Genomic DNA, 27,773 nt, shown 5'->3' on the forward strand with positions numbered 1-27,773 from the left:
AAAATACTTCTTTATTTTTCTCTTATTTTCAAACTGATTATTGTATCGATATTTATACATGAATGGCTGATGCCATCTCCTTAAAAAAGAAATCTAATTCTTGAGTTTAGGAGAGAGAGTCTCTCATAAAATCAAGAAATAAAATCAGAATAGGAAATACAACCATAGCAGCTGAAATACAATTGTATCACAGTTGTGACACATCTGTGATACGACAATTTTTTTTTTTTTTTATAGATAAACGCATCATGTATTAACAAGAGGCAAAAAGGCCACAAAGCATACAGAGAGTATACAAGGCAGCTAAGGCCTCGCAACAAAAAAAGATAAGCAAAACTCACCAACCGTTAACTAGAAGTTAACCATTCCAAAAAGCTTATAAGGGAGAGCGACCCCTCTCCAATATACAGTTTAGCCCAACCCCATAAATTACAAACAAAAAATTTTTAAGCTTCTGAATTGCTAATATCCCCCCTCCTTAAAGCTAGTCTATTCCTCTCTTTCCAAACTGTCCAAAAAATGTACAACGGAATGAATTTCCAAATCTTTTTCCTTTTTTTCCCCACAAAAGAGCCCCTCCAACTAAATAAAACCTCCTTTACATTTTCTGGAAAAACCCACTGAACACCAAACAGACCAAGAACAATATCCCACAGCACTCTGGCCACTGTACAATGTATTAGAATATGATTTATCGTTTCCTTTTCGCACCCACATAAGAAACAACAATTAGGAAGCTGCCACCCTCTTTTCTGAAGCTTATCAAGAGTAAGCACCTTCCCTCAAGTGGCTTCCCACGCAAAAAACGCAATTTTGGTTGGAATTCTATCCACCCAAACATTACTTTTTGGAAAAACGGCAGCAATGGGGCTTGCCAACAGGCTGTACACTTTCTTGACACTAAACTGCCCGTTTCTTCCTTCCTTCCATCCAAAAAACCGAGTCTTCCTTCATAGTAATCCTATGACCCCTCAAATCAAGAAGCAAATTGCCAACCATGTCCAATTTCCAATCATTAAAGTCCCTAAGGAACCTTAAATTCAAGCCACCTTGGCCGAAATTCTGGTCCCACATCTCTTCCACCGTGGCATTCTTGTGCACAACCATAGCATAAAGATGCAGGAATCTTTGAGACAGCACTGTACACCCACTCCAAAGATCAGTCCAGAATTTGATTTTGGTGCCTTTTCCCACTTTAAACGCCAAATTTTACCAGCACCAAACAGATTCCTTCAGAATATCCTTCCAAACCCCTACTCCAAACGCCCCATTTGCCTTTTTTGTCCTCCAACCAAAATCCTCTTGCCCATACTTTGCCATAAGCACCTGCTTCCAAAGATCCTCCTTGACACAAGTAAGTCTCCATAACCATTTTCCAAGCAAGGCTTTGTTCAAGAGGGCTAGCTTTCTTAAGCCAAGCCCCCCCTTTTCCTTATCCGCACAAACCACCTCCCAATTGACTAGGTGGGCTTTCTTTTCCAGATTACTCCCTCCCCAAAAAAAATCTCTTTGCAACTTTTCTAACCTCCTTGCCACTATCTTTGGCATGCGGAAAAGGGACATTTGATACAAGGGCATACTAGGCTTCGTGGTCTTTATAAGAGTAATTCTTCCACCTTTGGATATATATTGACGTTTCCAAAGGGTCAGTCTCCTCCTCACTCTCTCTTCCATCCCATCCCACACAGAAGAGGCCTTATTTGGCTCCCCCAAGTAAACTACAGGCAGCTATCCCACCCTACACCCTAGTTCCACTGCCATCTCGTCTACCTCTTCTATCTCCCCAACCGGTAAAATTTCACTTTTGGCCAAATTAATCCTTAACCCTGAAGCAGCTTCAAACCAAAAGAGAATCCAGCTCAAGTGCATTATGTGCTCTTTCTTTGCCTCACAAAAAACGACTGTATCATCAGCAAAGAGTAGGTGTGAAATATTGACATCCTATCTTCTACCTCGCCGTATGCTACGCCTAGAAATAAAACCCCCTTCAACAGCCCTCCTAATTAGAGCACTCAACACTTCCATTCCCATAACAAATAGATAGGGGGAAAGAGGATCCCCTTGATGCAACCCCTTGGAACTTGGAAAGAACCCGACTGGTACTCCGTTCACCAAGACTGAAAACTTGGTTGTAGATATACAACTCCACATCCATCCCAGGCACTTCGGTCCAAACCTCATTTTTTGCAAAACCTTTAGCAGAAATTGCTAGTTAATGCTGTCATACGCCTTCTCTATATCCAATGTGCAAAAGGCCTTTCTTTCCCCTTTTTAGCCATGAATCAATCACCTCATTTGCAATTAAAGAGGCATCTAGAATTTGTCTCCCCGTGACAAACGCATTTTGATAGGGGGAAGTCACTTTTCCTATCACTTTCTTGAGTCTATTAGCTAGCACCTTAGCCAACAATTTATAAAGCCCCCCCTAAAAGGTTGATGGGTCTATAATCCCTAAGGTCCTCAGCCCCCCTTTCTTCGGTAACAATACTAGAAACGTATTGTTGAGGCTCCTAAGGAAAGAACTCTGCTCATGAAACTCCTTAAACATATCCAATATTTCCTCATTTACGAAATCTCAGCAGCTTTGCCAAAAAGCCATAGTGAACCCATTCGGTCCTGGGGCTTTGTCCCCATTCATATCCATTAAAGCAGCAAGGACCTCAGACTCAGAAAAAGGGAGCTCCAGCAACTCCGCTTCTTGCTGGCTGATTTGCTTTAACTGCAATCCTCCTATATTCGCCTTCCAATCCGAATTTTCTGAGAGCAGTTGTTGAAAGGCGTTCGCTACCCCTTCCCTCACTTCTTGTTCCTCTGATAACCACACCCCATTTATCTTGATTTTGACTAGGGAATTAACTCTTTGATGCGCAGTTGCCATTCGATGGAAATAGCCCGTATTTCTATCCCTTTCCCTTAGCCATAATTCCCTTGATAACCGTCTCCAATGGGTTTCTTCCATGGACACCCACTTAGCATATCCCTCCTTGGCTTCCTTTTTACAGACTGTTTCCTCCTCCGTCAAACTTCTTTCCCTTTTCACCAGGTCCCAGAGCTCCACTTGTTGGAGGGCTGCAGCTTTATTACACTCCAATCTCCCGAACACCTTCCTATTCCAAATTCTTAGATTATGTTTCATCTCCTTCAACTTAGCAGCCAGTCTATAGCTAGCACTGCTTCTAACCACCATCCCCTGTCACTAATAACGAAGCATATCTTTAAACCCCTCAACTTTGAGCCACATATTTTCGAATCTGAAAGGGGAGGGCCCTCTTCTTAGACCACCACCCTCAAGAAGGACTGGGAAGTGATCCGAGGTAGGCTGAGGTAATCTTTTCTGGAGTACCCTACTGAACTGGTCTAGCCAACTGGGAGTCACGAGAAATCTATCCAGTTTGGCCCAGGACTGATTATTAAGGCCCCCGCTCTGAGTAAATAATCCCCCTTGCATCGGAAGGTCAACAAGCCCTAATTTGTCTATAATCTGAGCAAATCTCCTCATTGCTGAAGTAATTCTCCCTTGTCTACTCCTTTCGCTTTGAGAGATGATAATATTAAAATCACCCCCTAGGCACTAGGGTTCTTTCCAAATTCCTTTAATCGCCCCAATCTCTTCCCACAAGCCCTCCCTTTCTTCTCTGGAAAAAGGACCATAGACTCCCATAAATACCTAGACTACACCATCTTTCACATTCCTGAATCTGCAGGAGATGGAAAACTGGCCCACCTCCCAATCCAAAATTTCTGTAGATATTTTGTCCCAACAAATCAAAATGCCCCCTGCCACCCTAGTAGCATCCAAGGTTCTCCAGTCTAAAAATCTCCCTGATCCTAAGCTTCTCACCACCCCTTCAGACATAACCTGAATCTTTGTCTCCTGGATACACAACAAATCCACTTTTTGTTTTCTAATGACAGACTTTATTATCTTCCTTTTGGAACTGTCATTCGCTCCCTTCACATTCCAACTCAAAATTTTTAGTTTCATTGTACATCCGCTAGCTGACTCCTTCTGCCCTGAAGAGGGCCTTTCTTCCTAGATTCCCCCTCATAGTTAATTGAACACTCCAGCCTCTTGAGCTACCTTTCAAATTTTGATTTCTCCAAAAGATCTTTACTGTGTATCCTTTCCCTCATTTTTCTGATTTTGACCAAGAAACTCAGGATTTCCTTCTCCAGACCTACAGTTGAGAACCCCAAAAAAGGGCTGAATTTAGCTAGACCGCTTTCCTCCTAATGACCCTCCTTTTCACCCCTTACTTCCTGGGGTTTAGACTGAATTGACCCCCACTCCAAATCCCTTGCCGAATATCCAACACAATTAACCTTAACCAAGTTCCAACCACCATTGCCATTCTCATCTTGCCCATCTGTGTTTGGGATGCTTACCAATTTATCTTCCTGAATATCCTCCCTTAACACCCCAGAATGGTCATAATACTCCCCCTCTGGAGTCTGGCCAAAAGAAAAAGAATTAGGAGGAGAAGACCCTGATACCCTTAAGCCCCACGAATTAGAATCTGACCCATACCTTGAGGCTTCTTCCAATAGCGCACGGTCTATCAATGTGGGGTGAAAATCCACTTGCTGCTTCCTTCAATCTTCCTTCTCTCGCATCTTAATAAACTCAAGCTCCGAGTTGCACACTGAGGACCGAGCCTTCAAAGAAAGCCCACTTGCAGTAAGTTGGGCCTGGGACCGGCCAGGGCTTTCCCTTAGCAGGAAAGAAGGCTCAATAGGCGACGCGTTCACCTCAATGGCGGCCCACCCCTTACCCTTGGAACATGACGGCCCAGACGTTGGCCCAACGCCCCCATCCACATCCTCCTTTAATGATGGGCTTTGCGAACTAGGCCCAACAGCCCTCTTCGAGCCCTCGGGACCGACGACAAGGCCAGACGAAGACGGCCCAGCAATTGAAAAGTCAAACGAAGGCCGAGTCATCGACCCATTTTGGACCCGATTTACAATCGCTTCAATACCTGCCCAGTTCACCTGCCCTCTAGTCCCATCCGTTGACCGGAACTGCGCCTCGAGCTGCGCATTTGCCCTCTCTTCCACTCGCGGGCCGACGCGTGCATCAACTTCACCCTTAACCTCTCCACTTGGACGATCAGTTGACCCACTACAGTTCTCCGTGTTCTGCCTCAGCGATGGCAAGACCTCCCACCACAGGGAGAGGTGATAGGTCGCCTTTTCTACCCTGATCTCCAACGAGCTTGGCAAGTCTTCGTTGTTCGATTTAACTAAAATCCGAGCCCACTATAGTTCCTCCATTCTCTTCGTTAGTGGGTCGATGGCTAAGAACCCACCACACACTTCCCCCACTCTTCTCAAAATGGACGGAACCCACAACGAGATTGGAAGACCTAGAATCCTCACCCAGGCTTGATTCCTTAATTCCCCTTCCTCCAAACACCCAGACCTTGGGTTCCAGAACTCCAATCCCATCTGAATCACTCCCACCGACCTTTTCCTAGAGATAAGGACTCGTCTAGCTTCTTCCACAAATTCGAACTCCAATAGAACCCGTCCTTTCCCCAACCTTGCCAACCCTAGCTTTCCTTTCAATCCCCAAGAACTTGCCATTAGCCACCCCAACCTCTCCAAGTCCTCTCCTCTTGCTAAACTAAGGTTCTAGCTTCCGACTACACAATGTTCTAATCTGCTCAAGTTTTTGTTTATTTCCTCTTCTTTTACCTCCACTCTGACCATTTTGCTGTTCCTGCTCCACGACCTCTTTAACATTTCAACATAAGACCTTCCCGAGACCCTCTCTTCCTGTTCACACTCCTTTTTGTTAAAACAGACATCCAATTTACGTAAACTCTCCGCCATTGCCAACCATCCCCCCCTTTCTTCACTGCCTCTCAGGATGTATATATTGTATCTCTTCTTCTCCAAGTCGACAACCCCTAATCGGAGAAAGCATCCCGCACTGTTGACGTCTCGCACCAGAGAGTAGCTTCTCCCCCTTTCCTTCCATCCCTTTTCCCATTTTCCTTCTTTCCCGTCCTTGATGCACTAGTATAGACCCTCTAGAAGAAGCCCTACACTCGCCGGCCCCAGACGGACCCATGACGAAACCCCTCTCTTACTTTCCACGATGAAAACAAAGGATTTGCCTTTTCTCTCCTCAACTCCGACTTCAAAAACCTTCAACTCCACCCAAAAACTACTCCCCTTTCGTTTTCTCCGATTCTCCGCTCGACTTTCTCCCTCATCACCGCCGCTCTCACGAGCTCGCTCGTTCTCCCTCATCTTCTGCTAGCATTAAAATTCTATATGACAGTAGCCTACATCTGTGATACGACTATAACACAACTATAGTTGTAACACAACTGTGCACACAATTGTTTTTAGATTTCATTTGGATTTCTACATCCTATAACAAACATTTTTATACAAACTAATTGTTTATTTTGATGGATTTGTATTCATATAGAACATAAATTATATTTATTTATTTGTACAAAATTCACTTGCATTTTATCATATATCAAAATAATGCACCAAAATATTTGATGGTATATTGAACATATCATAAATTGATGAATATTTTTTAGAATAAATCAATAGTTTAAGCAGTATTAAAAATCAAAAGAAAAAATTTCTCAAAGAAAGTCAAAAGCTAGATTAGAACTGTTAAAAGTGACTGAATCTATGAACATGGACTTACAGCTGTGACTTTCCAATTTTCTGTTTTAAAACATTTATTTTCTAGCTTCCCATTTTGCTTCAAGTGTACTTATGTGGCTAGCATTGATCACCTACTAAGTCTAGTATGCCTTTAATGTATTTCTAGTTGAGTTATTGAAGAAATATCAATGATAGTGACGAGATGTTAATATGTTGTATTGTCCTTCCTATAAATGTATCGTTTGACAATTTGACGCCAAAATAGAGTGAAATATGTTATCTCATCCATATTTTGTCACTTCTTAATGTTTGCCCAAAATTTTTGTTGAAATGAATTGATTGGCCTGCTTTATGTGGAACCCTTTGATATTTGAAATATTGGTAGCACTCATGATTCTAGTGATGTTCAAAACAGTGGGCTTGGGGTTTCCATTTAAGCATGTAAGGTTGGCTTTGGATGGAATTTTCAAGTCTTTCGAAATTTTCGGCTGGGAGTTTTGGACACTAGAGATACAAGTCAATGTGCACACGCTAAATTATGATGTTAACAATTCATTCTAGATAATTCTCTTTTAGTGGGCCATGCTTAGGATAAATGAATAGAGTTGGGTCCTACTTTAGGACTTTCTGAATTTAGTTTTATTGTTAAGTCAAACCTGGTTTAGGCTTAGTTTTATTCCGCTAACTTTAGTGGTTGGCCTAACTCATAGCCACTCTATTTGGGATTCTAGCCATATTATAATGTAGGTAAAATTTGCAATCAATGAGCATCATTATGCATACAACAAGCGGGGAACATTGTAACTCGGATGAGGCCATCGTAGAGCATGCCACTTAGGATTATACATAGATATGAGGTGTTACATGAATCATTGGAACCCTGATGGATGCATGAGAGTGGATTGTGAGTGCTCTGGAATCTTTTCTTGTATGATAATATCTATCCACCATGTATCTTAGTATTCCATTTAGATGCCAATGGTAGTGAAAATTCTTTGATATTGTTTTCATGTTTGGAAGAACTTTATCTATGATGGGAAAAATTTATTCTCATTCAAGAAATGCTATCAACACTACCTATTTATTTTCTCTCATTTGTTTTGACTTTGCTTTCATTGCTAAAATGGTGAAGTTGGAAAGAGACTTCCTTTTGGAAGTAACGATTGAAAAGCACAAATCTCATCTTGTTAATCAAATAGGAGGTGCTTTTCAAGGAGTATTTTAGCTTGTGGTGGAGTGAGTTTTAAGTGGAAGGGTGGGAAGGTCATAGGTTTATGAAAAGGTTGCAAATTGTCAAATCAAAATTGAAGATATGGTACGAGTCGCTTTTAAGGATATGAAGGAAAAGGAAAAGACTATTCTCAAATACATGGTTAACATCGACTCCTATGAATAGGAAGGGAATTTGACTCCTAAGCTTTCAGCTCTAAGGGCCTCAAGGAAAATGGAGTTGGAGGATTTGTTGTTAAGGGAAGAGGTGCTTTCAAGGCAAAAAGTTAGGGTTAGATAGGTGAAAGAAGGGAACTGCAATTCATATTTTTTTCTGTAAGGTGGCTAGTGGTTGAAGAACCAAGAATTTTGTTAAATCGTTAGTGAATAAAGAAGGGTTGACACAGGTACTCAAGAGAGAATCTCAAAGTAGATTGTGAGTTTTTTTGGAAGGTTATATAGTAAGCCTCATGAAGATTCTTAAGAGGATAGAAGAGTTGGGTTGGTTCTACTTTTGGAAGAGATTGTAATTGGTTGGATTGTCCTTTTACAAAAGAGGAAGTTCATAAAGTGGTCTTTTAGCAAGACAAGGAAGACGCGCTAGAGGTTGATTACTTCTTCATAGCCTTGTATCAAGATTGTTGGGATGTGTTTAAGAAGGATTTTATTGAGAGTGTTCTTAGAGTTTCACAAGAGTTAGGTCATTAATTAGAGCGCAAATGCTGGTATCATTGCATTTGTGCCTAAAAAATGTCAAACCGATTAAATTTCATACTTCAAACCTATTATTAGTGGCAAGTTTGTCTAAGATTGTAGGCAAAGTTTTGTCTTAGTGAACTTTTATTGAAGGGAGACAAATTCTAAATGTAGTATTGATAGCATATAAAATGGTGCTTAAGAAAATAAAATTAGTTAAGGAAGGCACAATTTTCAAGATTGATGTTGAAAAGGCCTATGATCATGTGGGTTGGGGTATTTTAGACATGCATTAAAAAGAAAAAGAGTTAGTTTGAGATGAAGGTCTTGGATAAGGGGATGTTTCTCTTCAATTTGTTTTGTAGGCTTAGTGAATGGATGTGCTAAAGTTTATGTTAAAGCGACTAGAGGGTTAAGACAAGGAGATCCACTTTCCTATTCCTTTTTATGATTACAACTATTGTTTCAAGTGGACTTTTCTTGAGAGCATAGTAGTGTGGCATCTTGGAAGGCTTTTTGGTAGGAAGAAGTAGAACTAGTTTCATACTTGTGTTTTATAGATAACATCTTCTTTCAAGACCTAGTACAAAGTATTTTCAAAATCTTAAGTTCCTTTTGTTAAGTTTTGAGCACATTTCAAGTCTTAAAATAAATCTAGATAAGAGCACTTTATTAGGAATCAATACCAGTTAGATTAGATCATAAATTTGACTACCTTGCTAGAATGTAAAGTTTTTGATTGAGTCTTATCTATTTGGGTCTCCTACTAGACTTAAGGTTGTTACATCTTAAGCCCTGGTAATTGATAGGATTTCTCGAAGATTGGATGGTTGAGAAGAAAATTTTCTTGTGCTCAAGTGGTAGAACAACTATCATGCGGTCTTGTTTGTCTCACATCCCTAGTTACTTTTTTATGTTCAAGATTCCAATCAATATTAGGATTGAGAAATTATAAAGAGATTTTCTTTGAACATGAGTAGGGGAGGATAAGAGATATGGTCTGATTAGTTGTGACTGAGTGTGCAGGCCTAAAGTAGAGAAAGGGGGATTTGGATTTTGGAAAGATTATTTTGATGAATAAAGCTTTCTTAGGGAAGTCACTATGAAGGTTTCCTATGAAAAGTGATGCTTTATGACATAACATTGTATTGATTATCTATGGGTCATGCTTGAATGGTTGGGATGCTTGCATTGCATTCAGGTGGTCACACTATTTCCCTTAGATGACTATTGCTCAGTTTTCTTGGACTTACCCAGTCATACTCATTTTTTTTTTGTCTGATGATGCGAAGATTCATTTTTGGAAAAACATGTGCTGTGGAGATTAATCAATTTGGTGTCAATTTCCTAACTTTTTAAAAGTAGTTAAGGTTAGAAACTCTCTTATTTCATCCATTCTAGGTTTCTCCTTTTCCTTTATGTATTGCAACTTTAATTTTTGTTGTACGCTTACTACTTTGGAAATTAGGGATCTTGAATTTCTCATGTCCTCTCTCATTCATGTGTACTTTTTGCATTCTTTTTTAAATTTGGGAGTTTGGTCATTAATGTCTTGAGACTTTTTTTTTTTTTTTTTTTGATGAGTAAAGCAAGCATGTATTATAGACAAAAAGCGCCAAAACAACACTTCGAAGTACACAAGAAGTATATAATGATCCGTTTAAAAGCACAAGCAAGAGGAGAGAGACCAACCAAAATTGCGTCCCCCTCAAAAAGAACCCACCCAATCCACAAAATCTACTTATTAAAGAAGGACCAGAACTTAAAAACAACCTAGACCAATCCCATTAATTACAAAGGAAACCGTATTTTAGGCCTTGAACGGACTGTTTCAAAAAGCTTTTATGTTCTTTTCTTCCATATGGTCCAAAATAAGTAAAGAGGAGCTGCCCACCACACCTTTTTTTGCCTCTTCCCCACAAAAGAATCATGCCATCCTAAGAGCATGTCTCTAATTGAAGAAGGAAGAACCCAAAGCGCACCAAACAAGGAGAACAAAAGATTCCATAACACTTGTCTTGACACAATGGATAAGAATGTAGGTAATGGTCTCTTTCTCTTCAAGATAAAGGAAACATCTATTTACTAAAAACCACCTTATCCTCTTTAATTGGTCCAAGGCTAAAATCTTTGTGTAAGAAGCCTCCTAAGCGAAAAAAAACCCACCTTCGAGGGAACCCATGAGTTCCAAATCACAGTAGCAGGAAATGACATTGTACTTTTTGTCTCCAAAGTTGAGTATAGGGCTTTAACAGAGAACTTCTCATTCTTTGATCCTATGCAAATCACTTTATCTTCTTCTTCCCCCCACACGCTCCTCCCTTGTTAACTCAAAAGAAAACACTCCACCAAATCTAGCTCCCAATCATTTAGGGCCCTAGAAAATGAGGGGCCCAACATCCCTTTCAACTATTGATATCTTGAGAGTTATTTGCAGTAAAATCTTTCTTAAGTCTATCTAAACTTGTGATTCCAACTTTTTTTTTTTTTAATCAATTTCATTTGGAAATTTAAAGCCTCATCTAAGGTTAAGGCCTTTGCATCGTTTATGGGTAACAAGAAGGTTAATGTCAATGCCTTGCTATGAGTGAGGAGGCCTTACAAAGCCTTTACTCTATATTGTTGCATTATGTGTTTAGGAAGTGGTAAATCAATTGATCATTCCTTTATAGTGTCCAATGACTTTGGGGGCTATGGCATTGGCTATTTGGATTAACTGGCCTAGATTAGGTGTATCTTAGAAGTTTAAGTGACATGATGACTATTTCTTTTAAAAGGTTTGGGAGTATTCTTAGTGTTAAGAGTAATTGGACGTGTTGTTTGTCTTACATTGATTTGAATAGCTTGGTGGAAGAAAAATGCAAGGATTTTTAAAAACAAGTGCAGGACTTCAGAGATTATTTGGGTCATGTTTTGTTTTTATTCCTCTTTTTGGGTCTCTACTACAACTTCTGAGGCTCATAAAAAAAAACTACTACAACTATTGAGGGCACTTCTCTCAATGTTTTTATAACTTGATTTTCTTCCTTTTTTGGATTTCACCTATAGTAGTTTCATTTAATTTGTAGTTCAATGCATATGCTTTCGGGCAACTTAGATTATTTGATGGTGTATAGTTGAGAGAGCTTTTTCATAATTTACAAGAGAGGGTTTCGCCATTGAGGTAGAGGTTTTTGCTCCTTTGAGAGGGTTTCCTATAGCCTAGGGCTCTTTGTCTTTCTAACTTATTGGTGGAAAAGGGTTATGCTATTTTGATACCTTGGGTATATAAATCAAAAGGGAACTAGGGAGGGCCATAGAGGTAATGATGGGTGACTTTTCCAAATTCTCTAGGTTTTGCTAGGGACTTGGGCTGTTCTTTCTTTTGGTCTTCTTGTTTAGCTAATATCCTTTATGATCTTTTAGCAAAATGAGGAGCCAAGCCTCATGCTTCTTTGGTAGAGGGTTTTTTTTTTCCCCCTCCCTTGAGGAGTCTAGAGTTGCTATAACTTGTACAAGTTCATGTTATATTCTTTTGATCAACTTTTGGATATTTTGGAAGGATGAGAAATCCTTTATTTGCATTTTAAAATTCATATTATTAAATTAGTTTGTTCCTAAAAGAAACCAAAAAAGAAAAAAAGAAAAAAGAAAAAAAAAAGAAAAAAAAAAAAAAAGAACTTGAATAAGAAGCATATACCTTGCCTTGAAGGTGATTCAATATTTTTCTCATCTTCCCAAGCAAGGGTTTCTTAAATGAATGCCAAAACACATGAACATGGTGACCATGTCTAAACATGTTAGTGTGGAAGAATGAAATTAGGGAAGTTGTGATTTTGTGGAGAGAATTTGGTAATCCCATGAACAAAGGGATTTGTTGTAATTTTTTTTTTGATAGGTAAGTAGAGCTTGTATTAGAAGCGCCTAGAAATGGCAAAAATAGTACACATGAAGTATACAATTAGAACGCTAAAAAAACTAGGCGAAGAAGTCAAAAAACCTTTCCCCTAGCTAGACATATAGCCATTCTATAAAGGCAATCATAGACAAAGTATGATCCTCTATAAACACCCTAGCCTAATTTACAAGAGTGTACAAAAAGGAATGTTTTAAAGCTTGGTTCGACCATTCGTTATCATTGAACGCTCTTTCATTTCTTTCCTTCTATAAGGTCCACATTAAGCATAAAGGGGTAGCCCTCCAAGCCTTCTCTCTCCTCTTACCCACAAAGGCATCATGCCAACCAAGCAAATTCCTTCTAATTGAAGAATGTAAAATCCACTGGACACCAAAAAGGGAGAATATCAAACTCCAAAGCATTGTAGCCTTTTTACAAAACAAGATTAAATGATCATTAGTTTCCTCTTTCTCTTTACACAAGTAACATCTATTCAGCATATTCCATCCCCTCTTCTTGAGCTGGTCGATGGTTGAAGTTCTGTTCCAAGACGCTTCCCAAGCAAAAAAGCTCATCCGCATAGGAGCCCAAGACCATGCAACGCTTTGAAGTGGAGAAAAAGGTCTTTGAGGTTAGATTTGAAAGCATCCATGTGGGTCCTTGGATTTTAGTTACAAACAAGGTTCTAGGGCATGTTTTCTCGGTGACTTTTGAAGAGGAGGAAATCGTATGGATTTTAGAACAGTTGAAGAAGGCTGTGGAGTTGCCACAATCTCGGAGTTTCATTCGAAAATTCAGGGGTAGATTGAGAACACATTTGGTGGAAATTTGCTTCAATAACAGAGGAAGATACATTAGAATTTCGGAGTTCGTCACAAATAGAAAATCTTCTTCCCTGATTGTTCCTGAAGATGTCAAAGGTAGAGGATGGGAAGCTCTATGGAAGTCGATTTTCTCTATGTCGGAGATCCTTTTTCATTCAGTTATGAGAACAGAGGAGGTGGAATCAAAGGTGAAAAATATAGAAGAACTGGTAAGGTGGTTTGGAGATAGGTCTTATGCAAGAGTGGTGGAAGAAGAGGGTCCAGTGAAAGGAGCTCTCTTACTAGTTGGAAAGTGGGCTAGGGCTGTGATTTGTGAAGGCCAAGGTATGGTTCAAGATTGGGGTGTTGTAGGTAAGGCTATTGTGAGAATGATAGGGGTGAAGGGAATGATTTCCATAAATCCTTTTTCAGCCTTCAAAGGTGTATTCTTTGTGGATTTAGTTGAAAGAGCGGAATGGCTTCAGGTGTGAAGAAGATTGATTTCGAGAGGAATGGTTTTTAGGTTACGGAAATGGTCGCCAAGAGAAAATACAGTGGTTCTTAGAAAATTTAGGAGGGGTTGGATAGAGTTGTAGGGGCTCCCGTTCCATTTGTGAAATGAAAACTAGTTATGGTTCATCATGAAGAATTGGGGGAAGGTGACAGAGGTGAATTGTAATACTTTAAAGCTTATTGATTTAACAAAAGGTTAAAGTGAAGGTGGAAATGAATCCAAATGTGGTGTTGTCGGTGATGTTGGAGATGATAGATGGTGCTTGGGTTTTTACAGTTGCAGTCACAATCATCGGAGGGGAAGAAGGAGATGAATGGAGAAGACTCGAGTTAACTCGTTGCAAAAACGAGTTGGCTTCAGTGGAAAATGACGTGATGCAGGGACCTTCATAGGCTTGGAGGACATGCGGCAAGCCTAGGAGACTTATAGGGAACAATTGCCACCCACTCTCGTTGGTCTCAAACATCATTTCAATTTCAAATTCAAATGGGCTCGTGAAGTGGGGGATTGTTTTAAAGGAAAAAGAAGCTTGCACAGGGAGAGAATTAGGTCCAGTTGTGAAGGAAAGCCCAGGCTTTTTAAAAGGTTCCTAGGTATTGGACCAAAGACATTTGGAGGACGGCCCAGTGAAGGCAAGGCCCGCTTTGGAGAAGGCCCACGTTGCAGTAGAGACAGTGGGTTGTTTTCTCTCCTCTCTGAAGACCAAACCCATTTGGATGGCCTTAAAGGTAGAAGTTTCAAAGTGATGAAGGTCGTGGGGGGCGACGGGTCTAAGGAAGTTCTTCGAAGAACATTTGTGCTCCAAGATCCCACCACAGTCCAACCATGAAGTCGGGTAGCAGTTAGGCGAGAACCTGTAAAGCCCCTTGTCTAGGAATGCTGAAGCGAACAGAGATTTTCGGTCCTAAGAGTGGAAACTTTCCTTGAAAGCTGAGTTTTTTCTAGGAAGAGAGATACAGAGCTTTCCTCAAAAGGAGGTAGTGAGGCTATCATTTCTTCAAAGGCTGACCGAGGAGGCTGAGAGAGCTTCGAGGCCTTTCACGTTGAGCTCAGAGGATAGTCCAGATGGGGCTAAGGTCAGAGATGGGCCTCAACACCGTGGGTGTCTCATTCAGGTACAGTCTTCTACTCCACTTTCCTTGGCTAAAGGCTGGTTTTTAGAGGGGCCTTTTGAGGTGTCTTCTTCTCTTTTCTCCCTTGTTGTTTCTCTTCAATCTCATTCGTTCAGTGCCTTCTTCGACCCCCCCTTTGAGGTCTTCCTGTTGTCCTGTCTCTGCGTCAACTGGTTCTTCAGTGGTTAATAAGTTGCTTTCTAGTTCATGTGGGGTCTGTTTCGGTCCCAAGGGTGTGGTGTCCCTAGTAGTCAAACCCAACCAAGAGTTAGAGGCTATTCCTTCTCTTAGGGTTTCTCAAACCAACCCTAGTAGAGCTTCTTCCCTAGTGAGGTGTCTGTCTTGGGAGGCAAGTTCTACTCAAATGGAGGATTTCCTTAGTGAAGGCCTCTCTCCTTCAAAAATGGCTTCAATTAAGTTGGTTTTGGGTACTTTGAATGTCAATGTTAAATACAATAAGAATGGAGTTCATTTAGCCAAAAGCAATGGTTGCTTAGTGGAAAAGGTGTATTCTAGAAGGAAGAACAAAAATTCCTCTGTTGCCCCTAACTTTCTTTAGTTTATTTAGTCTTCTGGTGTCTTCGGGGTTTTTCAGTTTTTATGAAAATTATCAGTTGGAATACTAAAGGTCTCGGTTCCATTAAGAAAAGAAGGGTAGTGAAGGATTTTCTTTGTCTTGAAAATCCAAATGTTGTCTTGTTGCAAGAAACAAAAAGGGAGTTTTGTGATAGAAGGCTTGTGGGTAGCATGTGGAAGGTCAGAAACAAACAATGGGGCAGTTCTTCTAGCTAGTGGGGCTTTGGGAGGAGTGGTAATTTTTTGGGATGCTTTGAGTTTTAAGTGCTTGGAGATTGTTTTAGGATCTTTCTCTGTAATAGTCAAGCTGGAGTTAGAGGAAGAAGGGTCGTTTTGGCTTTCTTCGGTCTATGGTCCTAGTTCGTCACACTTTAGAAAGGATTTTTGGTCGGAACTTCAAGTTCTTTCAGGTTTAACTTTTCCAAAATGGTGGGTTGGTGGGGATTTTAATGTCATAAGAAGAATCTCAGAAAATTTAGGAGGCTCCAGATTAACCTCAAGCATGAGGGATTTTGATGATCTTATAAGAGAATGTGAATTAATTGATCCGCCTTTAAGGAATGTGTCCTGCACTTGGTTTAATATGCAAGAAAACCCTGTTTGCAAAAAATTGGACAAATTCTTATTTTCTAGAGATTGGGAGTAAGACTTCCCTTATTGCATCCAAGAAGCTCTCCCCAGATTAACGTCGGATCATTGTCCAATTGTGTTAGATACCAATCCTTTAACTGGGGGCCGACACCTTTTAGATTTAAAAATATGTGGCTGTTTCACTCAGATTTCAAAAATATTTTAGGTGGATGGTGGAATGAGTGTCGGGTTGACGGGTGGGAAGGTCACAAATTCATGAAAAAGCTACAATTTGTTAAGTCAAAATTGAAAGAGTGGAATAAGGTGTCTTTTGGAGACTTAAAAGAAAAAAAGAAAATTATTCTTTCGGACATAGTGGGTTTGGATGAAAAGGAACAAGAAGGGAACTTTTCATCTCATCTAGCAGCAGGGAGGACGTTAAGGAAGGGGGAGTTGGAAGATGTGCTGCTAAAGGAAGAGGTGTTTGGAGGCAGAAATCTAGAGTCAAATGGATAAAAGAAGGGGATAGTAATTCAAAATTTCTTCATAGGGTGGCCAATGGTAGGAGGAATAGGAAATACATTAAATCTTTGGTGACAGAAGATGGGGTAATCTTAGATAACATCGAGAGTATTTCATAGGAGATTAAGAACCATTTTGGGAAGTTATTTACCAAGCCTTTAGGTGGTTGTTGGAGGATTGAAGGTCTGGATTGGTCTCTTATTTCAACAGAAAGTGCCGAGTGGTTGGATCGCCATTTTTCAAAAAAGGAAATTCACAATGTCGTGTGGCAATTAAATAAGGAAAAGGCCCCTAGTCTAGATGGTTTCACAATTGCTTTTTATCAAGAGTGTTGGGAGATGATTAAGGATGATCTTTTAAGAGTGTTCTTAGAGTTTCACAATAATGGAGTTATCAATCAAAGCACAAATGCTACCTTCATTACTCCAGTGCTAAAAAAGAGCCAAACAAGCATAATATTAGATTATAGACCCATTAGTTTGGTTATTAGCTTGTACAAAATCATAGCCAAAGTTCTATCAGGGCAGTTGTGTAAAGTCCTCCAAGACACCATTTTTTATCTCAAGGTGCCTTTGTTGAGGGGAGGCAGATTTTGGATGTTGTCCTGATTGTTAATGAGTTGGTGGATGAGAAAAGGAGATCAAGAGAGGAAGGGGTAGTCTTCAAAATTGATTTTGAAAAGGCCTATGATCATGTTGATTGAGATTTTTTGGACCATGTACATGAAAGAAAATAGTTTAGTTCAAGATGGAGGTCCTGGATGAGAGGATGCTCATCTTCAACGACGTTTGCAATCTTAGGAAATGGAAATGCTAAGGGGTGGGTGAAGGCATTCAAAGGCTTAGATAAGGAGATCCCTTCTCCCATTTTCTTTTCACCTTGGTGGTTGATGTTTTAAGCAGATTGATTGTGAAAGCGGATGAGAGGTTTATTCGAGGGGTTTCTAATGGGCAGAAATAGGATACGGGTGTCTTATTTACAATTTGCGGATGACACCATCATTTTTCTAGAGCATCCTTTGAGGAATTGCATTCTCTCAAGTTAATTTTGCTGGTGTTTGGGCAGTTATCAGGGCTAAGGATCAATTTAAATAAGAGCACTCTCTCGGGAATCAACATTAGCCAAGACTAGACCGCAAAGTTGGCATCTCTGCTTGAGTGTGTAGTCTTTGATTGGCCTTTATTGTATTTGGGTCTCTCTTTAAAGGGGAATCTAAATTCGCTCTCCTTTCGGGATCCAGTGTTGTAAAGAGTTTCTAGGAGATTGGATGGATGGAAAAAAGCCTTTTTTTTTCCTTAGGAGGAAGAATCACCCTTATTCAGTTTTGTTTGTCACACATCCCAAGCTATTTTCTTTCTCCGCACTTGAGTTAGAAAAGAAGATGGTATCATCTATGAATTGCAGATGGGACACCCTTGTTCTATTCCTACCTACACTAAAGCCCTCCAACAAACTTCTTTCCTCTGCTCTCAACAACATCCTACTTAACACATCAGCGACGATAGTAAACAAAAAATGGGATAAAGGATCACCTTGTCTTAATCCTATAGTTGCCTTGACCCACCCTTTAGCGTTTCCATTCACTAAAATTGCATAAGAGACCGAAGACAAACAACCTCTCATCCAAGTCCTCCATCTAGGACTATACCCCTTCTTCTCCAACACATGGTCCAAAAAATCCCAATTCACATGGTCCAAGGGAGGAAGGAGTTGTCTTCAAAATTTACTTTGAAAAGGCTATAAGAACTGCATCCAAAATTTGTCTCCCTTGAACAAAAGTACCTTGAGTAGAATGGATAGTTTCATGTAGTACACCTCTTAATTGCCCTGATAGAACTTTGACTATTATCTTGTAGAGACGAGTGATCAAGCTAATAGGTCTAAAGTCTAGAATTTTTTTGTATGACTTTTTTTGGGCAAAAGAACAATGAAGGTGGCATTGGTACTTTGATTAATAATCCCACTTTTGTTAAACTCTGCGAACACCCTCACTAAGTCCTCTTTGATCACATCTCAACAATCTAGAAACACTACGATGGTAAAACCATCAAGCCCCGACGCCTTATCCCTATCTAACTGAAAAATGACTTTAGAAATCTCTTCTTCAGTAAAAGAGGAATCCAACCCAGAAGCACTCTCTTCTGAGATAGGGGACCGATCTAAGCCTTCTACTCTCCAAGATTCTCCAGGAGGACTCGATTAGAGCTTTTCATAATAAAGTAAAATCTCCTTTGTGATGCTCTCAGTATTATTCAACACTAAACCTCTTTCATTCTCCAAAAACTTGATGAATTTCCTATTTCGTCTGCCATTAGCCACTTTGTGAAAAAACTTTGAATTGCAATCCCCTTCTTTAACCCATTTCACCCTATCTTTTTGTCTCCAATGAACTTCTTCCCTCAAAATTAATTCCTCCAACTCCCTTTTTCTTAAAGTTCTTTGAGCTAAAAGTTCAGGAGAAAGAACCTCTTCTTGCTCAACTGCATCAATGTTAACTATTTCACTCAGGATGCTTTTTTCCTCTCCTTTAACACTCCAAAAGAATCCTTATTCCATTCTTTCAATTTGGCTATAACATATTGTAACTTCCTCATAAACTTATGACCTTCCCAACCATTTCCCTGAAAACCTCTCCACCAACTACTGAAGCAATCTTTGAAACTAGGATGTTACAACCACATATTCTCAAAACTAAAAGGAGTTGGACCCCACTTCAAAGGATTGGTATCTAAAGCTATCGACCAATGATCCGATGTCCATCTAGGAAGAACTTCTTGAAGGCTATGAGAAAAGAAGTGCTCCCACTCATTTGAGTAAAGAAACCGATCCAATCTCTTACACACAGGTGACTCTTGCATGGTTGACCAAGTGAATGGGGCGTTCTGTAAAAGGGGGTCAACTAATTCACAATTTCTTATAAATCCATCAAAGTCCCTCATGCTAGAAGTTAAACTAGAGCCTCCCAATTTTTCTGAAATTCTCCTTATAACATTAAAATCACCGCCCACACACCATAAGGGAAAAGAGAGGCCAAAAATGTCTAAGAGCTCCACCAAAAAATCCTTCCTAAGTAAGGAACTGTTTGGGCCATAACCTGAGGACAACCACAGGGGTCCACATCCATCCAACAAAAACTTGATTGAGACAAAAAAGGAGCCTATTACCACCTCCTCACTGCAAAGTTTCTTTGAGTCCCAAATAATCAAAATCCCTCCTGAAGCCCCACATGCTGGAAGAGCAACCCACTCCTTAATTCCTAACTGACCAAATACTACCAACAAACCTTTTGTCACACACCTCCCTTTTTATTTCTTGAAACATCACAACATCCGGATTCTCAAGCAGGAAAAAATCTTTAACCACCCTTCGTTTTTTCCTAAATCCCAAACCCCTAGTATTCCAACTGATGATTTTCATGGATAAACCTCTCTAACCCTAAACCTCCATACCAGTTCCAACAGATCTCAAATACCTGTGGAGAACCTGTTCTTCCACCTAGAATACACCTTAATATCCAGAGAACTTAAGACCTCATGAACTTTAGGCATTTTGCTGGGAGAAAGACCTTTTATTTGGAACCTACCCACAGGGGAAAACTCAGCATCACCTTGGCTAACTGTAACCAGGTTGGGGGGCCTCAATAGGCGTGCTGGGCATGGTCTTAAGGGAGTTAATACCCTTGGACATTTGGTTCAGACAAGCTAACCGAGACTCCACAACATCTAGGTTAGGAATGCCAACAGAATCTTGACATAAAACACCATCGTCATTTTTTGAAAAGCATTTCAGAAACAACTTGAGAATTCGTAGGATACTGAGATTGAATTACTGAACTGGGAAGAATGGGAATAGAAGGACTCAGAGGTGGGGGAATTGACAAAGATGACTGAGAATGTGGAGAAGAAGATACCTCAATGTTTTCCACTACTATCATTCCACAAGTCCTCATAGAGTTTAACCCTTTTTCTTTGGTTACTGGACTAGAAGGAAAAACCATGATTGAAGAGCCATGATGAATAAAGCCCCTGAAACCCTTAGAGCCTGCTCTGTCTTCTACGTTAGAGGATTTACGCAATTTCTCCTTCCCCTTTGAGTGTATAGAAGCCTTAAGAGAAGACCTTTGTTGATTATCTGCGTCTCCTCTTGTCGACGAAGCCCTTTCCCCCGAACAACTTTTTTGGAACCCTAACGATCAACTAAAAGTAAGAGGACTCACACTGAACCTTCGTTCCATCTGTGTTCCTGCTTCGAAAGCATCGTCCTTTGGAGGAGCAACAAAAACAGAAGATGGAATCTCATGCGTTAGAGGCTAGCTTCGACTTCGAACCCCTTGTCGACATCCAGGGATTGGAGGGATAAGAGTAGTCCACAGCTTCTTTGAACCAAACTTCGTCGCGGAACCTCTCAGCTGAGAAACGAAGACCTTTGAGACTGACTTCCCCTTTCCCATTGCAGAGGAGTCTTCTCTGCGTAAAGAGCCCTTCTCATAAATGGGCTGTTTTCCACCCATTTCTTGGCCTAATGTCGATAACGGGCCTTTTAAATTAACACCCCTCTCCCAGCCTAAATTTGCTTCCACCAATGGTTTGGGTTTATGAGGAGATTGGGCCCTTCTCTTTTGCATTGCATTAGAGGCCTGATGCCACTCCTCATCATTTGAGTGGGTCTTGTCCCCTCAGGCCCAAACTTCACCAACCTGCTTTGGCCCAATAGGCCCTGTTCTCTCTTTATTTGAATTCAAATTGAGCGAATAGGAGGGTTGGAACCAGCCTCATCTTCATTCTCTTGACTTTCTCCACCCTCTTTCACTCTGCCAGTTGCCCCAGCAGAAGACCATCCATTAGCCGTTGATTTAGCTTTCTCAACCAGCCTTCTGCCACCTGTCCACGAGTGAGGCTCATAATCCTCCCGAGTTGAGTCACCCATTTCTCTACCTCGCCTATCGTCTTCAACTCCAACCACTACAACTGAAATTGTAAAAACCCATCCCCCATCTAACACCTCGATCAATGCGGGAAGAATTGAACGTTCCTTCATTAAAATTTTCACCCTTGCCTTGCAAAGATCATATAATTTCAACACTCGCTAATTCATCTCTGTCACCGTCCCCCACTGCCCCACAATTTTCTTCAGATGTTCCTCAGACCATAATTGAAAGGGTAGTCCCCATAATTCAATCCATCCTTCTCTAAACTTCCCCACAACTTCTAAGTTTTCCCTTGGTGACCACCTTCTCAAATGGGTTGTATACCCTCCTTTAATCTTGAGAATCTTTAATTCCTGGAGAGAGATAGCTTCCTTTATAGTTTCTACAAAAAAAAACCTTTTCCGCCAGAGAAAGGGACGATAGTCACCACACCTTTTTGCCCTAATCTTTTTGCCAGAGCATGGCCAACCTCAGCCCAGTTAACAAAATCAGCAGGGCATTCGCACACCACAACTCTCGCCCATCTCCTAATTGGAACAAGGCCTCCTCTCCTCGGTCCTTCCTCTTTGACTACATTCGCGAAGGACCGGTACAAAGGACCCACATGTTTGTGATTTATGCTTTCAACCTTGCGCTGTCTTCCCTTTTCAGCTATATTCAAGGAGGGGATCACCAACATTGAAAACAATGCATTTTTTAGTTGCTCCCAGCCCCTACCCTTCTCGCCCTCAGGTATTACTAGGAAAGTTGACTTTTTGTTGGAGGCGAACTCCGAAAGGCTTATAAACTTACCATGGTTGTTGAAGCATACCTCCATTAAATGAACTCTAGATTTTCCTCTGTATTTTTTGTTGAAACCCATGTAACTCTTCAACTCGATGACCTTCGTCAAATGTTCGATCAACTAGCCAACCTCTTCCTTCTCAAAGCCTAAGGCGAAAACGGAATCTCTACTGTGCTTTGTAAGCGAGCACCAAATACCACCGTACTCGCCTTCAAACCTAACCAAGAAGGTCTTCCTCTCCACAGAGACCTTCAACGTCCTCACCATTCTCTCCACTCCTTATTTTTTCCTCTGTATTTTTTCAAATCTGAGTCCTTCCATCCCATAAGAGTTTTCTCACAAGTTTGAATAATATTCATATTCCTACCACCATAGCTGAGGCTTTATCTAATGAAAATTGGAGACAAGCCATGAATACAGAAATTGTGGCCCTGGAAAAGAATAAAACTTGAGAGATGATAGATTTGCTTGCAGAAAAAAACCAATGGGATGTAAGTGAGTCTATACTGTTAAGTATAGAGCAGATGAGACATTAGAAAGGTATAAGGCAAGACTAGTGGCTAAAGGATTCACTTAGACATATGGTGTGGACTATTTAGAAACATTTGCTCCGATTGCCAACATGAACATAGTTAGAATTTTGTTATCATTAGCAGCAAATTATAACTGGGATCTACAACAGTTTGATGTCAAAAATGCATTTCTTAATGGAGATCTGGAAGAAGAGTTTATATGGAAGTCCCTTTTGGATTTGGCAGTGAACCTACCACTAAAAAGGTGTGTAAACTGAAGAAAGCTTTCTATGAGTTGAAACAATCTCTAAGGGCATGGTTTGGAAGGTTTGCAAAAGTGATGAAAACCATGGGATACAAACAAAGTTAGGGAGATCATATTGTTTATCAAGCATTTAGATTCAAAAGGGGTTACAACTCTTTTGGTATATATAGACGATGTCATCATAACAAGAAATGATGAAATAGAGAGGCATACTTTGAGACAATGCTTGGCCAAGGAATTTGAGGTTAAAGAGTTAGGAAAATAGAAATATTTCCTAGGAATTGAGGTTGCATATTCTAAGTAAGGAGTTTGTATTTCTTAGTAGAAATATGTAACAAACCTTCTCAAGGAAATAAGGAAGTTAGGGTGTAAACTAGTAAGCACACCAACAGATCCTAATCATAAGCTTGGAGAGGCTGAGGAAGATACTATAGTAGATAAGGGGATGTACCAACGCTTGGTAGGAAGACTCGTTTATCTCTCTCATGCAAGACCGAATATAGCATATGTTGTGAGTGTGATTAGTTAATTCATGCACAATCCAAAAGAGGTTCATCTGCAAGTTGTTAATTGAATATTACAATACCTTAAGGGATCTCCAGGAAAAGGCATCCTATTTAAAAGAAGCTCCAGACTAGTACTTGGAGCATACACAGATGCAGATTATGCTGGATCTCTGGTTGATAAAAGATCAACTACTAGGTATTGCACATTTCTTGGTGGGAATCTGGTGACATGGAGAAGTAAGAAATTGAGTTTGGTGGCAAGGTCTAGTGCAGAAGCAGAATTTCAACTAATGACCTAAGGAGTTTGTGAACTATTATGGTTGAAGATAATTTTGGAGGATTTGAAGATTAAATGGGATGGGCTAATAAGACTTTAATGCGATAGTAAATTTGCAATTAGTATTGCACATAATCTAGTGCAACACAATTGAATGAAACACATAGAAATTGATAGACATTTTATCAAGGAGAAACTAGATGGTGGATTGATCTGTACTCCTTATTTATATATCAACCACCAACTTGCAGACATATTCACAAAAGTTTTAAGTAGTACAAAATTTTAATCAAGTGTATCTAAGCTGGGAATGGAAAACATCTATTCACTAGCTTGAGGGAGAGTGTGGAAGAATGAAGTTAGTGAAATCGTCATTTTGTAGAGAGAATTAGGTAATCCCATGATCACAGGGATTTGTTGTTATTAAGTTAGGAAAGTTCCTATATAGGTGCTAGGATTTTTTTTATATAAATATGTGAGTCTCTGTATAGAAAGAAGTTAAGGAAAATAATTTTTATCTTGTATTCTTTCCATCTCTCTCCTACAATTTGTTTAGTTTCAATTCCATGTATCCATCATGGTGTCTTTCCCAACATATGTTGGAATAGGCTTTGACCTTAGTACTTATGGTTGGATGTAGGGATATCTGAACCTTTATTTCTTTCACTTGCTCCTTTTTCTTCTAGATCCAAATTTGTTATTCCTAACAACAGGCCTAGATACTATTTGGTTTAGTGTGCCATAGCTCTAGTTCATATCATTTGTCTCATCCATCCTTTATACGTTCTTGAGAATCATACTCTAAAGGATATGAAATAGGGGTGGGGGGGTTGGGTTTGTAACTTTGAACTCATTTGTGAATGTAACTTAACTCTTTTGGTTGGTGTTAGAAATGTGGTTATTAGTATACTTGGAACAAGTCCAAGATGAACTTTCATTTGGAGGATCAGAAGTGGCTCCTGGAAGAGCTGGACCTTTAAGTCTTTATCAAAATGATTCCTTCCAATAGGTTGGAACTTTTTCCATCAAGAAAGGTGTGGAATTTGGCCATACCTGAGAAAGTGTCCCTTTTGTGTTGATTTTACAAATGAGTCTTCTCCAGCATGCACTTTTAGAGATAGATTTGATTTGTAATTTTGGTCAAGATATTATGCATTCTAACCACAAGCTCTTAAGTGGGAAGTCATTAATGGTAGATTTAGGTTCATAATGTCCATAAGAGGTTTAAACCCACTTTGTCTTTTTATTCTTTTAATTAATCTATACTTTAAATAACTCAATAAGGGTGAACAAGGAAATGAGGAAATGCTATAAGATGCTGCATTGTATTTTGATGTGAATTTTCTTTTTCAATTTCCTATTAGATTTCATCATCAAAGAGTACCATTGGTGATTCTCGTTTGTGGGACTGCATGTGTTGGGAAGTCTACCATCGCTACGCAACTTGCTCAGAGGCTGAACTTGCCGAATGTTTTACAGGTGAGCCTGTCTTACATATTTCTGCAGCGATGCTCTCTCTCTCTCACTCATATCCTTGTGTGAATGTACATGTGTGCCTGTGTGTGCACACCTGCACCCATATCCTGTGAATGTGTGTCTGCCTTGAGTGTGTGGTTGTGCATGCTTGCATGCACTGTGTATTTATTAGCTGTGTCTTATTTTTGTACTGATGCCTTTATCATCTATCTTTTTCTATTCTACAGACAGATATGGTGTATGAATTACTGCGCACCTCAACAGAGTATGTAGCAAACTTAGCTTCTTTCTTTCATACATACATTTTTTATAATACAAGAAGTTTATTACTCATAAAATTTAGATTTCCAAATATAAATAACTGGCATGAATAACTACATTTCCCTTCTTGCTAAGGATGTTGAACTGAAAAAACATGACCAAGGAAGTACTTAGCTTTGTTCCCATGTTGGTATGAGATGAGCCCTTATTAAGCTTTACTATTATTAAGAGAATCTGTAAGGGATGTTTGCAATTAATGGATGTGTTTGAAAAAAGTTATTGGTAATAATTAATGTAGGCAAATGATAATAATGCTAGTGGTAGTGGATGCATTAATCTGAAAAAGTTATTCTTTATGTTAAATTCAGTGCACCATTGGCATCTACTCCTGTATGGGCAAGAGAATTCAGTTCCTCCGAGGAATTAATCACTGAATTTTGTAGACAATGCAGAATTGTTCGCAAAGGTTAGTATAGAAATGGAAGAGTGTAATCTCTCTAGAGTCTTTTTTTGACGCCTTCCCTAAATCTCTCTCTATCTCTCTCTACTGTTCGACCAGCCCCCCTTCCTCTTCTCTCTTAGGCACCAAAATCCCATCATTGTGTGCCTGCAAATAGATGAACAACCTAGATGAAACTCCTTGCATTTTACTCATTTTCCTGTTAAAAGTGTTGATCTTTCATCAGTTTGTTTTGCAAAATATTTGGAACTTGATTTCTCCTCTTTTCTAGGTTTGGCTGGTGATTTGAAGAAAGCAATGAAAGATGGAAAGCCGATTATCATTGAGGTATAGTTAGTCTTCCTCATTTTTTGCATTATGGCTTTATATTACATTGTGCTCTGTTAGGGTTCTTATTGATGTTTCGTCTAGTTCATTATTTACTTTTCAGTTGTCAGTAGCTTGTTGGTCCCTCTTCCTTAATTTACTGTTGAAAAGAGAATCAAGATATTGTTAATATTTGTAAAGAAGGAAAAATAATTGCAATGGACAAAGAAGATGACTTGTGATATATGTGAAAATCCTCTTCAAATTCTTTCATAAGGTAAAACCATGAATCTAGTTGGCCTCGGTAAAATTCACCAATAAAGAAGTAGGCAATTTTACTTGGCCTAGTTGCAACCTTCTTCCAAGGCACCTCATTGTCCTTAGTGGATTCCACCTCAATCCTAAAGGCATGCCACAGACCAATCTTGTCTTTCCATTAAAATAACTTTCAAGATTCAACTTAAAAGAGTTTTGAGAGTTTAGGAACATAGAAAAAGTAATGGGAAAATTATATTTTTCTTATGTGTTTATGTAATTAAAATATATCTTTATATCAACACATGAACCCTAGGTAGTCTAGATTTATAAGTCCTTAAAATTTAGGAAAGTGAGAATAAATAGAAAATATTTACCTTAATTACTTCACTTCCTTGAGTCTTACTTTTATTTTTGAAGTTGATAAGTCCCTTAGAAGTATTTGGCAATAGGCCCAGTGCATTTGGAGCAATATCGCCAATGTAATATACATACATATATATATATATATATATAGACACACACACACACACATGTTGAAGGCAGGTAGAGAGGGAGCTCTTACTACAGATCCCCCCTTATGGTAGGCAGGTGGGCATAGTTGAACATAGCATTTGGAAATTGTTGGAGGCACACGTTGAAGGCAGGTAGAGAGGGAGCTCTTTCTACAAATCCCCCCTTCCTTGTGGTAGGCGGGTGGGCATAGTTGAACATAGCATTTAGAAATTGTTGGAGGTGACTAGAGTTCCGGGCTTGTTGAGGTGGGTGGGCTTAGTTGTACATACCAGTTGCTGGTGACAACTCCCACCTCTACAACTCTATGGAGGAGTAGCTGCTTAATTACATGTTAGCTGGGCCCTGATTCGCATAGATCAACTATAAAAAATTGTCATTTATGGCATGGGTCATTAGGTATCTATTCCTGTTTGCTCCGCATGCTTATGCCCCCCAGTGTTGGTTGGGAGACAGAGAGTTGCCTTTGCTTTTGGTGTTCCTTTGTAGATCTCCATATTTCACCCTACACACAAATTTCCATCTCTCGTTTGTCTTGCTGAATATAATTTGGTTTCGAGAGCATTCCAATACTTTTTGATGACTTTCACTTTTAACCTGATTCACCACCTAGATTCCTTTGTGCCCAGATCATGCATCTTCCTATGCCGGGTAGGTGCAGAAGTGAAAGATCACGCTTTGGTCCTTGACTAGTACTTTTCTTTTTAGTTAGATAA

General features: G+C 39.7%; 1 protein-coding gene across 1 annotated transcript in view; it reads left to right on the forward strand.

The window, feature by feature from the left end:
- LOC117932986 overlaps positions 1-27,773 on the forward strand; it is a 90,951-nt gene that overhangs the window by 19,292 nt on the left and 43,886 nt on the right. Inside the window, 4 exon segments of the mRNA XM_034854327.1 lie at positions 25,151-25,265; positions 25,490-25,527; positions 25,892-25,989; positions 26,255-26,310. Of these exon segments, the coding sequence (XP_034710218.1) occupies positions 25,151-25,265; positions 25,490-25,527; positions 25,892-25,989; positions 26,255-26,310 (307 nt within the window).

Source organism: Vitis riparia, chromosome 16 (genome assembly GCF_004353265.1).
Source record: "Vitis riparia cultivar Riparia Gloire de Montpellier isolate 1030 chromosome 16, EGFV_Vit.rip_1.0, whole genome shotgun sequence".
NCBI lineage: Eukaryota > Viridiplantae > Streptophyta > Magnoliopsida > Vitales > Vitaceae > Vitis > Vitis riparia.